General features: G+C 50.5%; 2 protein-coding genes across 3 annotated transcripts in view; both read left to right on the plus strand.

Annotated features, from left to right (window-relative positions):
• The first annotated feature begins 1,577 nt into the window (after window positions 1-1,577).
• On the plus strand, window positions 1,578-5,520 carry LOC118652004 (major intrinsic protein of lens fiber). Its single transcript, XM_036301784.1, has 4 exons — window positions 1,578-1,937; window positions 2,379-2,543; window positions 2,935-3,015; window positions 5,335-5,520. Exons 1-4 carry the CDS (start codon window positions 1,578-1,580, stop codon window positions 5,518-5,520), a joined length of 792 nt encoding a protein of 263 aa, XP_036157677.1.
• A 1,719-nt stretch (window positions 5,521-7,239) lies between these two features.
• Window positions 7,240-15,780, plus strand: part of TIMELESS (timeless circadian regulator) — a 36,461-nt gene continuing 27,920 nt past the window's right edge. For both annotated transcript variants that reach the window (XM_036301031.1, XM_036301032.1), the window contains exon 1: window positions 7,240-7,346. The gene's annotated coding sequence lies outside the window, so the exon portion shown is untranslated. The remainder of the gene's footprint in view (window positions 7,347-15,780) is intronic.

Raw genomic sequence — 15,780 nt, forward strand, 5'->3', positions numbered from 1 at the left:
CTGAGCCACACCAGCTGGGCCAGGGGTCCTTTTTTAGAAGCAACACGAACCCTGTTCACTCTCTGGGTCCAGCTGTGATGACTGGCATCTGGGAGCATCACTGGGCCTGAAGTCAGGAGATGGGTGAAGCTCATAAAACATGAGACTCCAAGACACCCTGATAGGTTGTTCCTCTTCCATGAAATTGGAAGCTCTAGTTGCCTTGGGTGCCCTCTAACCTGTTCTCAGCAGCTTCCGCCTTTGTTGTTACCCTGCCTGTCCATCCCCAAGCCGGGTACAGGAGGAGGAGTGGAGCATAGGCCCTGCTCTGTGTGCCTCCTCTCTCCCCACAGGTGTGCTGGGTGGGACCGGTGCTCGGCACCAATATTGCAGGCCCACTCTTCACATGTTTGTTCTCCTCTGGTGCTTCACGAGAAAAGCTGTGGCCTTTATGACTTGCTACAGTGTGGAGGCAGTGAAGCATACCAGTGTTTCCCATTTTGCCTTCACCACCCCACAACCCCCACTTCCAGGTTCCAAGACCCTCCCCAAGCCCGAGCACAACCAAACCTCTTTCTTCAAGCTGCCCTTCCCCGTCCTGTCCTCTTCTCTCTTTTGACCAGCCTGTTTCCCACGTATCCCCACCCCTTCCTTTCCCAAAGAATCAACGGTTAGGACTCCAGTGTCCTGATCACAGCCACATTAGGAGGCTAAACCCTCCCATTGCTTCATAGCCAAGACTGTTTCTGTCCTTTCAGTACCTCCTGCTAGGACCTCGTGAGTTAGGAAAGGCGACTGTTAAAAGCTGATTCTGGGATTTAACCCTTTTCCTCTCCCCAGTCCTCCAACCTCACTTCCAAACTGTCCATGCAAGATAGCTTCTTCCCCCTATCTGTCTCTGTGCCTAAAAGGCAGGCTGAGGGTTGGGAAAGGAAGGTGCTGGCATGGGCTGGGGGTTGGGAACCCGGGCTCTGAGAAAGCCAGACACAGCAGAACTATTCTTGTCCCAGAGCTGCAGGGTGCACAGATTCCAGCGCAATCCAGCCAATAGAAGAAGGCCCTCTAATCCCAGAGAACTAAAGCATTCTTTTCAGTTATCCAACATCCCTGCTGCACCCCACTCCTGACCCCCACCCTCACCCTTACCCCTGGCTGACTCAGAGGGGTCTGGAAGCCCCCAGGAGCACATTCTCATAGTCCGTGAAGTGAACTCAGCTTGCCTGACCTTCCAAACAGAGTTGAGGAATGTTCTAATATAGGTGTCAATCAGGACTATGAACCCTAACTTTGACATGAAAAGAAAAGGACCTGCCCCCTATTCTTGGCCCTTTTCTTCCAGAGCCCCTCCAGCCCTGACCCTACCCCCACCTTCACACCCACGCCTCTGCTCACCTCCCAGTGGAGGAGGGAGAGTCCAGCAGCTCTATCAGAGGCATGAGAGCGGGCCAGCCCGCTGCGGCTGTGAAGGGGTTAAGAGGCTGGGCCAGCCCCTCAGCCTGCCCCTCCCAGGGACTCAGAGTCCTCTATAAAGGGGCCTCTCCACCCAAAGCAGGCCAAGGAGGTATAGGGACCCAGGCGTTGTGCCCCTCCCCTCTGCCATGTGGGAACTGCAGTCAGCCTCCTTCTGGAGGGCCATATTTGCCGAGTTCTTTGCCACCCTCTTCTACGTCTTCTTCGGGCTGGGGGCCTCGCTGCGTTGGGGCCCTGGATCCCTGCACGTCTTGCAGGTGGCTCTGGCCTTTGGCCTGGCCCTGGCTACGCTAGTGCAGGCGGTGGGCCACATCAGTGGGGCCCACGTCAATCCTGCAGTCACTTTTGCCTTCCTTGTGGGCTCCCAGCTGTCCCTGCTCCGTGCCCTCTCCTATATGGCAGCCCAACTCCTGGGAGCTGTGGTGGGGGCTGCCATGCTGTACAGTGTTACCCCACCTGCTGTCCGAGGAAACCTAGCGCTTAACACGGTAATGATCGGCTGAGCGGGGCTGCGGGAGCCTGGTGCCTTGACGCCCTGCCCGGTGCAGGTGGACCCGTACCCCGGGGATCTGGGACGTGGTGTGTGAGGGTGTGTGTGTGTGTTTCAGGGTGGGGAGGGTCTGCAGGTGCTTTGGAGGGATAAGAGTCTAGAGCCCTGGACTGAGAATCAAGCAACCTGAGTTCCCGTCTCAGCTTTCCTTCCGATTCCTTGCAGGTTCTTGAGGACTTGTTTTACCTATGGGCCTCAGTTTCTGCATCCTTAAAACTGGGTGCGATTACTTCCAACGCTAGGAGAAATTAGAAAACAAACACAGTTACTACCATCTTTCATCTCTAGGAGAGGGAGGAGGGTGGCTCCTGCCCGGGAATCTAGCGGAGGTAATGCTGTGACAGCCCTACCGAGCCTCCTCTCTTCTTCCTTTGCCTAGTTGCACCCTGGGGTGAGTGTGGGCCAGGCCACCGCGGTGGAGATCCTCCTGACGCTGCAGTTGGTGCTCTGCATCTTTGCTACATACGATGAGAGGCGGAACGGCCGCCTGGGCTCCGTGGCCCTGGCCGTTGGCTTTTCCCTCACCCTCGGGCACCTCTTTGGGGTAAGTAGGAGAGGGAAGCAACTACTCCTTTAAGGCCCCAAAACCTTTCTCACCTAACTATCAAACATGAACATTACTCACCCCTCTCGGTATCAGTCAGCCCAGAGGAATCAATCCTTATTACTCTCTCTGTGACTGCTGTAACTGGTCTTTCTTGAACCCAAGGTGGAAATGCATGCATTGTGGGTATTTGTGGGCTTAGCTGATGGATCGATAGTCTATCCCCAGATGGGGCATCAGCACCTTCACTCCACGGTGGGGCCCCCATGCGGTTGTCCTTCGCTGCTTGCTGCTAGAGGCAAGGTGCCAGCCCTCAGGGATAAGTGAGCTGTGGGGAGAGGAGCTGGGGAGAGTGGGGGAAGTGTCTTAGTTACAACTGTGTCTTTTGCAGATGTATTACACTGGTGCAGGCATGAACCCTGCCCGCTCCTTTGCTCCTGCCATTCTCACCAGAAACTTCACCAACCACTGGGTGAGTGCGGGGAGAGGAGCAAGATGCTAAGGCCCCGGATGGGTGTGGATTGCAGGCCCCAGGTTTGGTTCCTGCTTCCATCTGGGTGTGCTGACTGCTCTACCAGCACTCAGCTCAACGGGCTGTCACAGAGTTTGGGGTGCCTGTGTGAGCAGGATTCACTATTTTGCCAGGAAGAGAGGCTCTTGCACATATTGTTCCTTCACTGGTTAGTTAGGGAATTTTACTGAGTACCCACTGTATTCCAAAACTAGCACCGTCAGGACAGACAACTGAACAGGAAGACAAACATTCCTACTCTCGAGGTCAGGATGGGCCTGGGCCTCATCCCCGTTCTAGCACTTTGCTAGCCTCGTGTGTGACCATGGCAAGAACACAATCATTATGCACCTCCATTTCTTCACTATAAAACAAGGTGTTATGGACAGTAAGTGTGAAAGTTATAGCACAAAATCAGGTATGGAATAAGTCCTCAATAAAAACGCATTGTCTGTGTTGTTTGGCCATATGACAGACAAAACCTGAAAATAATTCAAAACATTTTCAGGCTGCTCTGTCTGTGGAGTAGCCCACTCTCTGTCTCACTGCTTCACTAATAAATTCTTTCACTTTAAACTCTAATAATTTTTTTCAAAGCTGTATACCCATTTTCACAGCCACATTATTCACAGTAACCAGAAGGTAGAAGCAACCCAAGTGTCCCTTACAGATGAATGAAAAAACAAAATTTAGTATATACATATAATGGCATAGTATTCAGCCTTACAAGAAAAGGAAATCCTGTTATATGCTGCAACATGGATGAACCTTGAGGACATTATGCTTAATGAAATAAGCCAGTTACAAAAAGACAAATACTTTATAATTGCACCCATATGTGGTATTTACAGTAGTAGAATTCATTGAAATAAAGCAAAATGATAGCTGACATGGGGTAGGGAGAGGGGAAATGGGAGTTGTTGGTTAATGGATGTAGAGTTTCAGTTTTGCAAGATGAAAAGTTCTGGGGATTGGTTGCACAACCATGTGAATATACTTAGTATTATTGAACTGCACACTTAGAAGTGGTTAAGGGCCCTAGCTCAGTTGGTTAGAGTGTCATCCAAATACACCAAGGTTGTGAGTTTGATCCCTGGTGAGGGCACATACAAGAAGCAACCAATGAATGCATAAATAAGTGTAACAACAAATCAATGTCTCTCTCTCTCTCTCTCTCTCAAGTTCTTTTTTTTTAGGTAAATTAAAAAAAAAGAAATGATTAAGATGGTAAATTTTATGTTATGTGCATTTTTTCACAATTAAAACATTTTCAAAGTAATATGCAAACTAGTACCAACTAATAACAACAAAGAGAATGTACATGTGTTAAGAAGGTATGGGATAAAGGAATAATTTGATGAGTCAGAAAAAAATGGTGAATTTTGAAGTGCAGACAGTGGAACAGTTTAGAGTTTAAAAACACACAAACAGCCCTAGCCAGTTTGGCTCAGTGGCTAGAGCATCGGCCCGTGGACTGAACGGTCCCAGATTCGATTCCCGTCAAGGACACAGATCCCTTGGTTGCAGTATTACACGCTTGATCCTTGAGCCCCCTCGGGGTGCATGCGGAAGGCAACCAAAGATGTGTCTCTCTCACAATGACTTTTTTCTCTCTGTCTCTCCCCTTCCCTTCCACTCTCTCTAAAAATCAATGGAAACATATCCCTGAGTGAGGATTAACAAAAACAAACAAACACTGATTTCTGTTTAAATAGTGCCCAAGTATGTGCCCAAGTACATCTGTGTTTTTTTAAAATATTTGATTTTTCACAGAGAGGAAGGGAGAGGGATAAAAAGTTAGAAACATCATTGAGAGAGAAACATCTATCAGCTGCCTCCTGCATAAACCCTACTGGCAGAGGTTCTTAACCTTGGCTGCACATTAGAATCACCTGGGAATTTTTTAAAATCATCATTTCTGGGCCTCATCCTCCAGAAATTCTGTTCTTTGTTATTAATGTTGTGGCCCCACCCCATAACAAAGAAACAGAATTTCTGGAGGATGAGGCCCAGAAATCAGGATTTTAAAAAGACTCCCAGGTGATTCTAATGTGCAGCCAAGGTTGAGAACCACTGCCTACTGGGGATGTGCCCGAAACCAAGTTACATGCCCTTGACGGGAATTGAACCTGGGACCCTTCAGTCTACAGGCCAACGCTCTATCCACTGAGCCAAACCGGTTAGGACAATACATCTGTTTTCTGCCTGTGGAGTTGAGAAAGGAGCAGCCTTGCTCTTGTCCTCTCCCCAAGCCTGACGATTCCTCTCCTCTTCCTACAGGTATACTGGGTGGGCCCCATCATCGGAGGGGGCCTGGGCAGTCTCCTCTACGACTTCCTCCTCTTCCCCCGGCCCAGGAGTGTTTCTGAGAGACTGTCTGTTCTCAAGGGTACCAGGCCCAGGGACTCCAGTGCACAACCAGAGGGCACAGGGGAACCTGTTGAATTGAAGACCCAGGCCCTGTAAAAGCTCCCGTTGAACAGAGGGAGTAGGAAGCTTCTGAGTTTATGTGGAGGGGCTAAGCCCCCCCTGGATGAAGAAAGAGGCTGTGGGGAGGGGCTTGTACTTCTTTATTGTTTAATTTACGTGTGAGTTGTTTTTTTGCCTTTTCCTGTGTGAAATCTTTCAAGTTGCATTCATGAGCTGGTCGGTGCAAACTTCCCTTCCTCCGCATCCCACCTCTCTTCGCCGTTGTGTGTGCATGGTTGTGTGTGTATGAATGTGAGTGAACGTGGCTGGGGTTTGGGGCGCGGCAGGAGAAGCAGGGAAGGGAGAAGAGGTATCATCCTACACTTTCCTCTCAGTGTGATGAGCACAGGAAACCAGGACCTTAAGTTTCTGGTCATGCCAATCAAGTGTAAGGTTCTAGGTTTCTGAGAGAGCAGGGAAGCAGGGAGTACTCCCTCCTCACAGGAGGCAGATGGAGAGAAGTGGAGGACACAAGGCATTCCCGGGGGTGGGAGAAGGGCAGGGGCAGGAAGAGAGGAAATGGAGTTATGAGCCCCAGTTCAGGATGCAGTTGTACCAGATAGCTGTGGGGAAGGTAAAGGGAGAGTGTGGCCAACCTACCTCAGGGCTGCTTGCCCCAGGGCCTTGGGTGGGGCAGTAGCTCTGAGAAAAGTAAACACTGGGTTAGAGCCATTCTGTTAACCCACGGAAACCTGTCTACATCCACTGGCTGGGCTTTGTGTTATTCTGGCATGATGGGTCTCTGTGGAGACCCTGGGCAAGCGAGCTCACCAGCCACGGCCCAAGGCGTGGGAGCCTACAATCTAGATAAATTAAGTAATTTAACTATTCTACTTGACTTCCCCAGCAGGCCTCCGGGCAGGTGGTACTTAAGCCCCAGGAGAGATCCTAGACCTAGGCAGAAACAGGAAAGCTGATGCCTGGAGCAAGGCAGGGGTGGGAGGGGGGTGGAGGAGGGAGAGGCTTTGACCCTCGGTTTTTTGTTTTTCTGTCTTTCCCCAAGGCCACCCTCAGAGTTATAATTTAGAGCAGATCAAAAGATTCAAATGGCATCTTTCTGCTTTTATCACTAGTTTTATAGTCTGTTTTATTTCCCTTTTTTGTGTGCATCTTTTCACTTTTCTCTCAATTGTACTTTCATCTTCATCAAATCTCTCCTAACATCTCTCATATCCCAGAAATTGATTCCTTCTATTCAAATAGTTAATAATTCAGGAGATAATTAGTCGGGTGAGCCCTACCCTCCTTTGTTGTTGGCAAAATACGCTCATCTCAGCTGAGGCCAGAAGAGACCCTCCACGGACCAATGAATATTGATTGCTGATTTCCTTTTAGGCGCCTCCTACATGCTTCGCAAGCTTTAAACCTGTACCTCCCGCGAGACGGACACCCCAGCCCCGCAAAAGCCCCCCCTTCCCAGTAACTCAACCCCGCTCTTCCTCCCGAATAAAGCCCAACTTGGCTAACTGGCCATGCAAGACTTTGGAATAATCCACTTGGCCAGGAGAAGGGGAAGAATGTTTGTAAATTTACATTTAATCGGACTTTGATTCCTAGTATCTTCAGTCATCAGAAACTTAATTGCGTTGTGACTTTAGGCGCAACGTAGGGGATCGATTCAGATAAAACTACTTGTAGTCCCTTCCCTTTTCCTTACTTTGCCATCAGGCCCCACCCCCGGTTGCTAGGGTCACTTGGGCCAGCCCAGCCGCCCCGCCCCGCCCCGGGCCGCGCGCCGGCGGAGATTGGTCCCGCCGAGCGCGGTGGCGGGAAAGCCTGTGGCCGCGGGCTCCCCGGGGATCCCGAGGACCGGTGGGCAGCGGGTGAGTGAATGTGCGGATTAGGGGGACTTAAGAGAACTGCGTCCGTGCGAAGCTCGGGGCACTCCGCGAGGTGCTCAGTCCGCCTTCCCGCCACCGGGTTTAAAGGCAAAGGGCGGGGCGCGCACGCGCAGCCTCCCACCCTGCGTCCTAGGTGGGTGCCGGGGCGTTTCCACGCGCCGGGGACGCTCCTTCCTTCTCCTGGAGCCGCTCGGCACAGCCTGGTCCTCGTGCGTGGCTGGGTGGAGGTGGGGGGCTGTGATGGGATGGGGCTTGGAACCGCGAAGGCAGAACAGAGGTTCCTGGGCATTTCCACTTCGGAACGCCCATCCAGCTCAGACCCGAAAAACAGGGGTGCAGCTTGGTGGTCAGCGGGAGCGGAATTCAGAGGGCGCTTGACTTATATCTTGGGTGTTTTTATAGAATGGACTTATTTCCTCCCCTGCGTTCCCTTGGGTGTAAAACTTAAGGAGGGTACATACTGCCTCTGCGTGTGTTTGTTAACTAGGCGCCAGCCACTGATTAAGCTCCTTCCTTTGAGCCTCTCAATTCTTTACTCTGGCTTTCATGCTGCCACGAGTTACCTTCATAAAAAGTCAATCTGGCCCTGACCGGTTTGGCTCAGTGGATGGAGCGTCGGCCTGCGGACTGAAAGGTCCCAGGTTCGATTCCGATCAAGGGCATGTACCTGGGTTGCGGGCACATCCCCAGTAGGAGGTGTGCAGGAGGCAGCTGATCGATGTTTCTCTCTCATCTCTCTCTCATCGATGTTTGTAACTCTCTATTCTTCTCCCTTCCTCTCTGTAAAATATCAATAAAATATATTTTTTAAAAAAGTCAATCTGGCCATTTGAGATTAAATTTAAAACTCCTCTTAGGCCACCCACAGCCTGGCTTGCATTCTTAGCTGAGTGTCCATGGCTTTTCAGTGTGGCCCTGACCCTGACCCTCAGCCTCATTTTCCAAAGCTCCCTAATATGTTTCCTGTCTCATGCACTGGACTCCCAGCCACGTGGGAAGGGTGTGCCTGCACTGTGCCCTTTCATGCCTTGGTACCTATGCTCCTGCTGTTCCCTCTACTTCAGCGGTTCCCAACCTGTGGGTCGCAACCCCTCTGGGGGTCGCCTAAGACCATCGGAAAACACATACATAATTACATATTGTTTTTGTGATTAATCACTATGCTTTAATTATGTTCAATTTGTAACAATGGGATTGGGAGTCACCACAACATGAGGAACTGTATTAAAGGGTCGCGGCATTAGGAAGGTTGAGAACCACTGCTCTACTTGAAGTTCTGGCCACTTCTCTGCCAAGTGAACTTCTGTTTCAGGACTGAGCTCAGTCATCCCTCTGAAAACCTCTATTCCTGGCTCTTCTAGGCCAAAGCAGTCACGTCTTTGTGTCCTTTAAGTACTGTACCTCTGCTACCAGTCGCACTGGTACAACTCAGTAAAATGTTTCTGAGCTCCTAACATGTACCTTGCACTGCACTGTGCTCAGTGCCAGGTGGACAGAGAGATGAATAGGACAGAGCTCCTGCCTTTAAGGAACTCATAGTCCGGAAGGAAAAACACGTGTAAATGAGTCTCTGCAGTTACAGTGTGACAGAGAAGTCTGCCTTGGCTTCCTCACTCCAGGCTCTGGAGTGAGCTTACCTACTGCCACAGCTTCACTCACTATCCTGGTACATCCTGATGCGTCCACAGCGTCAGCCCTAACCGTTCCGTCCGCACCTTTGAGACTTGTCTACTTGGGTTCAGATGAGGGACCATATATTGAGCATCTACATTGTGCTGAACACAGTGATTCCTGATCTCAAGGAGTTTATATTATAGTGCAGTTGTTAAGGGGGAGTGAGTTAGAATCACCCGATGAGCATTTTTAAAACACTCTTATCCAAGCCCCCCTCCCCCATAAATTTGATTCAGTAACTAAACTGCAAATTCAGTTCCTGCTCTTAGGGCATCTAAGGCTAATGGAGGGAGACCGACATTTTAATAACAATCTGTTTAAGTGTTCTGTACAACATGAGCTGATGCCATGATGCAACTCTATTACATGGCACAAAAGAAGATGTCCACTCTGTCTGGAGAAGTCAGGAGGGGGTGCCATTTGGGCAGAGTCTTCAAAGATGAGTGAAGAGACGCCAGGGCCAGACAGAGGAATGTCTTGAGAGAGAAGCGTAAAAGCAGACAGGTCATGAAGGACTTTGCATTGTAAACATTAGCGGCCACTGAAATTTTGTTTTGTATAGCAGTGCATGCTAATGGTAGACAATTCAAATAGTACTAAAAGGTACTATTTGAAAGGTAAATATTTCTCCTGCAGGCTCCCCACCCCCAATATTTCCAGAGACAATCGCTATGAAGTTTTTTATGTATCCATTGGAGGATTTTAGGCAAGGTGGTTATATGGCCAAATCTGGTAACCATATTGTGGGTAGACTAAAGAGAACAAGACTGGAGGCAGAGAAAGCGGTTAGGAAGCAGTTGAATAAGCTAAGCAAGAGATCCTCAGGACCTGAAGTAAGGCAGGCCCTGAGGATGGGGATGGACAGAGGCCGGATAGGAGAATTTAAGGAAGAATTGGCCTGAGCCAGTGACCTGAGGTATCTGGGATAACCCCTAGGTTTCTCCTGTGAATAACTGAGTAGATAGTGTCACTTGCTGAAAGATCCAAAGGTAAGTGGAGACAAATTTGGGGCGGGGGTGTTCAATTTGGGATATGCTGAGTGTGAGCTATACACAGGATGTACAGGTAGACAGTGCTGTTCATTAGTGTACGTGGGATGGCACCATGAGAGCTCAGGGGTAAGAGATACAGATTTGCTTGCTGATGGTTCGGAGATGGTAGTCGGAGATGTGGGAGAGGGTGAGTTTGCGAGAAGAGGCTGTGTGAAGTGAGGAGAAGGACTGTACAAGTGCAGACCTTGGGACATCAGCTCTTGAGGAGCAGGCAATGTGGGGTCAAAGAAAGGTGTTGTGTGTTTTTTTAAGATAGGTTTTTACTGATTTCAGAGAGAGAGAGAAACATCAGTGCTGAGAGAAAAATCATCAGTTGACTCATCTGCCTCCTGCCTCCACTAGGGATTGAGCCCGTAACCTGGGCATGTGCCCTGACTGGGAATTGAACTGTAACCTCCTGGTTCATAGTTCAGCACTCAACCACTGAGCTACACTGGCTGGGCGGAAATGTTTTGTTTTATGTCAAGTTTTTTTTCCCCAAAGATAGAAGATCTCTGAGCAACTCATGGAGATGGAGTCAGTATAAAGAGAAGATTGGTAACAAATGAGAAATGAGGAGCAACCAACTAAGGGACAGAATAGTGATTATCAGTCATACAAATGGAGAGCTTAGATTAGAAGCAAAGAAGTCAGGGTGGGCATTTGAAATATGTACTCCCTCTGTCCCATAATGATAATAGCAGTTGATGAATGTAATTTGTCCCATAATAATAGTAGCAAAAGAAAATAAATATAGAACGCAACATTTATTATCAAAAAACTAGATTAAATTAAACAAATTAAAAATAGTACTCCTAATTTTTATTTTGAGTGTTCAGAAATCAGTTTCTGGATTTTTCAATAATTTCGTTACTGCATTTTATTTATTTATTATTTTTTTAAATATATTTTATTGATTTTTTACAGAGAGGAAGGGAGAGAGATAGAGAGTTAGAAACATCGATGAGAGAGAAACATCGATCAGCCGCCTCCTGCACATCTCCTACTGGGGATGTGCCCACAACCAAGGTACATGCCCTTGATCGGAATCGAACCCGGGACCCTTCAGTCCGCAGGCTGACGCTCTATCCACTGAGCCAAACCGGTTTCGGCTGTTACTGCATTTTAAACTTGTAGGTAGGATCCGTTGGCTGCGAAGCTTTGCTTTCCCTATATGCGTGAGCTTAAAATTATTGGAGCCATCGTTCTTCATTGCTTCCAGCATAACTTGTTGAAGTGACAGAAACGTATTATCCAGTATTTTGGGAGAAATATTATCAAAGGCTAACATGGTGCCTCTTCTGCTAAGAGGAATATGTCTAAATTTTTCAAGTTTTTCTCCATAATCTTTGCATTTACGTCCACAGTTTTATTTTTTCAAAGAGTCAACATTAGCATAAGATTCTCCTTGACAATTATTTTCGGAAGCACATTTCCAAATTCTTTTTTTCTTTCTTTTTTTTTTTTTGCTCCCCACCCCTCTTGCTCCCCACCCCGCCTGCTCCGCACTCCCCACATGTCCAAATTCTTGATATGGTCATTCTGTTGCACTTAAGTTGTTTTGCAGCTAATGTAATTGCACCTTTCTGCAACTTTTCCTTTTTCTTTTGGTGCATCAAGAACTGGACAATCGCAACTCGATCTTTGCCTGAAAACTCTTTTTTCATCTTGCTTTTACAACCGGGTTGATATTCAACTGAAATAAAACAATTGATTTTGATCAGCGGATGAAATTAGAAAAATAGTTATAATTTGTAATAATTAGATTAACCTAAAAATTGAAAGATGTGTCCAAACAAATGACAGACGTCATGAAACATTGATTTTGATTGAAAGCTTCGCAATTTTGCGCGACAACATAACTTACAGCTGCATTCGCCAATAATTCCTGTTTAAATATTCACTTGCTACTATTATTGTGGGACCGAGGGAGTATTATGTTTTTAGGCTTAGGTGCAGAGAGTTGAGAGAGGTCACGTCCGATGACCTCAGTTCCTAAGAGGAGGAGAGCAGGGAGACCAGGGAAGAGGTGTCGGGAGCAGTGGAGTACAGGGGCTTGAGGATAGCGGTGAAAGTTAGAAACAGCTGCTCTTTGGGAAAAGAGAAGTGGGACAGGAACACGGAAATGATTTGCTGGGCCAGGCTGAGGGCCCTGCCCAGGTTGGAAACTATGAGTTCGTTGTGTATGGCTGTAGGGGATTGTGTGGTTTTCTTCAGCAAATCAGTGTCAGCATTTAAGTCCAGGAATCTAGAAAGCAGAAGGTTGCATTGATCTGAGGTTGGAATCTTTTGCAGGGTGAGTGCAGTGAAAAAAAAAAAAAGCAGATTGAGACCACAGAGAGTGTGATATGTGTAGTGATACAATAGTAGGATGTGTGGCCCTACTTTGTCCGGCCCCGATTTGATGATTTTTGTTTTTCAGCTCAAAAATCTCAGTGACTCCCTCGTTTATGTTCTAAATCCTTGAATTGATAGACAAAGACAAGGTTTTCCCATAAAGCAGGTTCCAGCTTTGCTTTCTGTTGCTCTCCTGTTAGACTCATCTGTTCCTAGTGGCTCTCTGCTTTTGCTCTGGCAGTTCTCTGCCTAAATTCACCTCCTCCCAGCTTCCTGGAATGAATCCTATGCAGCCTTCGAAAGTCCATTTCTAATCACAGTTCCTCCGACAACATCTCCTTGGCCACTGTATCCTGAAAAGAGCCCTAGCTTTTCAGAATTTCTTTTTCAATGTCACTTATTTACAGCCGGCACCAAGTCTTTTACATCGTATCTTCTATATTATGTGGGGCTTATTTCTGAAGTTAAACATTTTCAGCACCACCGTTGCACTTGCACAACATGATCTTTTGCCTAGAAGGCTCTTTCTTCCATAGCATTTAGTGACTGACTATTGAGTCAGTAGATGGAGAGGAAATTAATCTTTTGAGAGCTCTTCCTTTGTGCTCACCACTCAGTAAAGTGCTGCATATTAGTGCTTCTGAAGGATCAGGTAGGGTTCCCTTCCCCCAAGTTGTTGCAGATCAGTACTTTTTTCCCTCCAGCTTTATAGAGATACTAGAAGCCCGGTGCACAAAAATTTGTGCACTGGGTGGGGGGGCGTCCCTCAGCCCAACCTGTGCCCTCTCACAGTCTGGGACCCCTCGGGAGATAACCACCTGCTGGCTTAGGCCCGCTCCCCTGGTGGCAGATGGCACATCCAATCCCGTGGTGTCTGCCCCATCTCCCCCGGCCCGGATCTGCGCTGGGGCGGGCGGTGGCTCGGGATCGCACTGAGGTCCTTGTGGATGTTCAGGCTTTGAAAGCGTAGGTTTTCTTTCTTGGTTTTGTTTTTATTTCTTGAAATTGAAATGTGTTAAATTTTTTTCTGCACCTTTTCGGGTCCTAGGGACCCCGCCACGCACCAGCTGTCCTTTCCCAGCTCAGTGCTCCTCCGAGCTTTTCACGGAGGGGCAACCTTTTAGGTTGCGGGGTGTGTTGAGAGAAGCCTGGCTTTCTGAAAGCGAGTGTGTGATTTGGGGATTTGTGGTCTGGCTGAGGAGCCCCCAGGGCCCACTCAGAACAGTGGGGGCAGCCACAGTGAGTGACCAAAGAAACCAGGGAAAAGTTAGGAGACAATAAACGGTTCGATTTCTAATTCCGCACGTTGCAGGAGCCGAGGTGCGCCGGGATTTTCCAGGGAGAGAGTGAGCAAGTGAGTGTCCACTGCCCCTCACACAGCCGGCCATTTGGAGTGTGACTTTCGCCAGCAAGGGCGTGGACGCAGCCGCCTGGGCCTTGTTCCCGCCTTTGCAGATGCATGTGTGTGTGGAGTGGGGAGAAGCAATTAGGGCCAGGAGGCAGGTGCGTGCTCTGGGGGTCGTGAGGTCAGCGAGGCCTAGGTGCACCCACACGCAGGGGCTGCCGTCCAGCTGTTGGGGCCAGCAGGGAGCTGCGGCGGCCACCTGCCCCCGGGGTAGCTGGGAGCCGGCACTGCTCTGTGGCACTCTGCTTTCCCCACCCCAGGAGGCGCTGTTTGTCAAACTTGGCTGCCTTGGCAGGAGGTGCCTGCATGTTCTCACCGGGAGAATTGTTCCATTTGCAGTCTTTGGATCTGGGCTCAGGAACCTTAGCCTCACAGAATGGTGGGGAGGGGGCGGGGCGGGTGGTCTGTGTGTGCAAAGAAAAGGGGTCTGGGACCCAACAGTGTCTGCGTTTTACCTGTGAGTCCCACCAGGCCTCCCACCTTCCAGGGCAGGAGAGAGGAGGCCGCTGGTGCTCCCCATGCATTTGGGGCGCAGTGCCCAGTTACTTGCCTCTCAGTGTGAGCAGGACTCTGGCCTGGCTTGGGTTCAGTCACCACATGTCTCCGGGGGGCCCCTTGGCCATCGTCTTGGCACAGAGAGCGAAGGCGCCTTCCCTGGGCCTGACAAACCCACCCAAACGTGGCCTCCCCACCTTTGTGCAAAACTGCACAGGTTGGGGTGGCCCTTGCTTGCCCGGCCCACGGGCAGCATAACCCCCGCGATGCAAGGCAAAGCCCAGGAGCACGTGGGGCCCGCGTCACTGACCCGGGGCGGGCAGGGTTTGCCAGTGTGTGGCTGTTCCACCCTCTCCTGCAATTCACTGCACTTTCTAGGTGCCTCCTCCTGGGATTTCCCTCTTCTCAGGCTCTCCTGGCCCCTGCGGCCTCCTTCCGTCCAGGGCCTGAGGTCCATCCGGCTAAGGGTTTGGGGCTCTTCCTCTGGCCTCCCCTGTGCTTGGCCCGACCCTGACCCCAGGCGGGAGCCAAGCTGGAGTCCAGTAGCCGCAGGCGGTATGAGTGTGACCCCCGGGCACAGAGGACGTGGGGGCGGGCCGCGCCTGCAGCTCCACACTGGCCGGGAGAGCACGAACCTCTGGCCTTAGGCACATTGGCTCGCATCGAGTGGCCTGGCCGCACAGCCTGGGCCTGAAGCCACCAGCCCTTGGAGGGCCCCGCGCCTGTCCGCCCCCGTGCACCCCGGCCCGGGCTTCTCCTCACCGGAAATGCACTTTATTACACTTTGGAAGGCTGGCAGGATGCTCGCAGACTCCTCAGGCTCTACTGCGAGCAGGAAGGGGCGCCCAGGAGTGGGCCCCCTGTCTCTGGTGGGCGGCAAGGGCTCGGGTGAGGGGATGGACACCGCTTGCCTTCGCCCCAGCCCCCGCCCGCCCCCGGGTCACATTGGGACCTGTCTCCGGTGGGCAGCAAGGGCTCAGGCGAGGTGATCGGCACCGCTTGCCTTCGCCCCAGCCCTCGCTTGCCCCCGATCGCACATGGGAGTGGGCCCTGTGTCTCCGGTGGGCGGCGAGGGCTCGGGCGAGGTGATCAGCAGCGCTTGCCTTCACCCCAGCCCCCGCCCACCCCCGGGTCTCACACGGGAGTGGGCCCTGTGTCTCCGGTGGACGGCAAGGGCTCCGGCGAGGTCATCGGCACCACTTGCCTTCACCCCAGCCCCCGCCCACCCCTAGATCGCACACGGGAGTGGGCCCTGTGTCTCTGGTGGGCGGCAAGGGCTCCGGGGAGGCGATCAGCAATTGCTTTGCCTGAGCCCCCACCCCCAGGTCACACATGGGGGCCTGGATGGCGGCCTGGACTGTCCTACCCTGCCTGCAGTATGCAAATTAGCCGCCATCTTTGTTGGCGGTTAACCGCCATCTTGGCTGGCGATTAATTTGCATATCTCACTGATTAGCCAATGGGAAGGGTAGCG

Source organism: Myotis myotis, unplaced genomic scaffold (assembly GCF_014108235.1).
Source record: "Myotis myotis isolate mMyoMyo1 unplaced genomic scaffold, mMyoMyo1.p scaffold_m19_p_3, whole genome shotgun sequence".
Lineage (NCBI taxonomy): Eukaryota > Metazoa > Chordata > Mammalia > Chiroptera > Vespertilionidae > Myotis > Myotis myotis.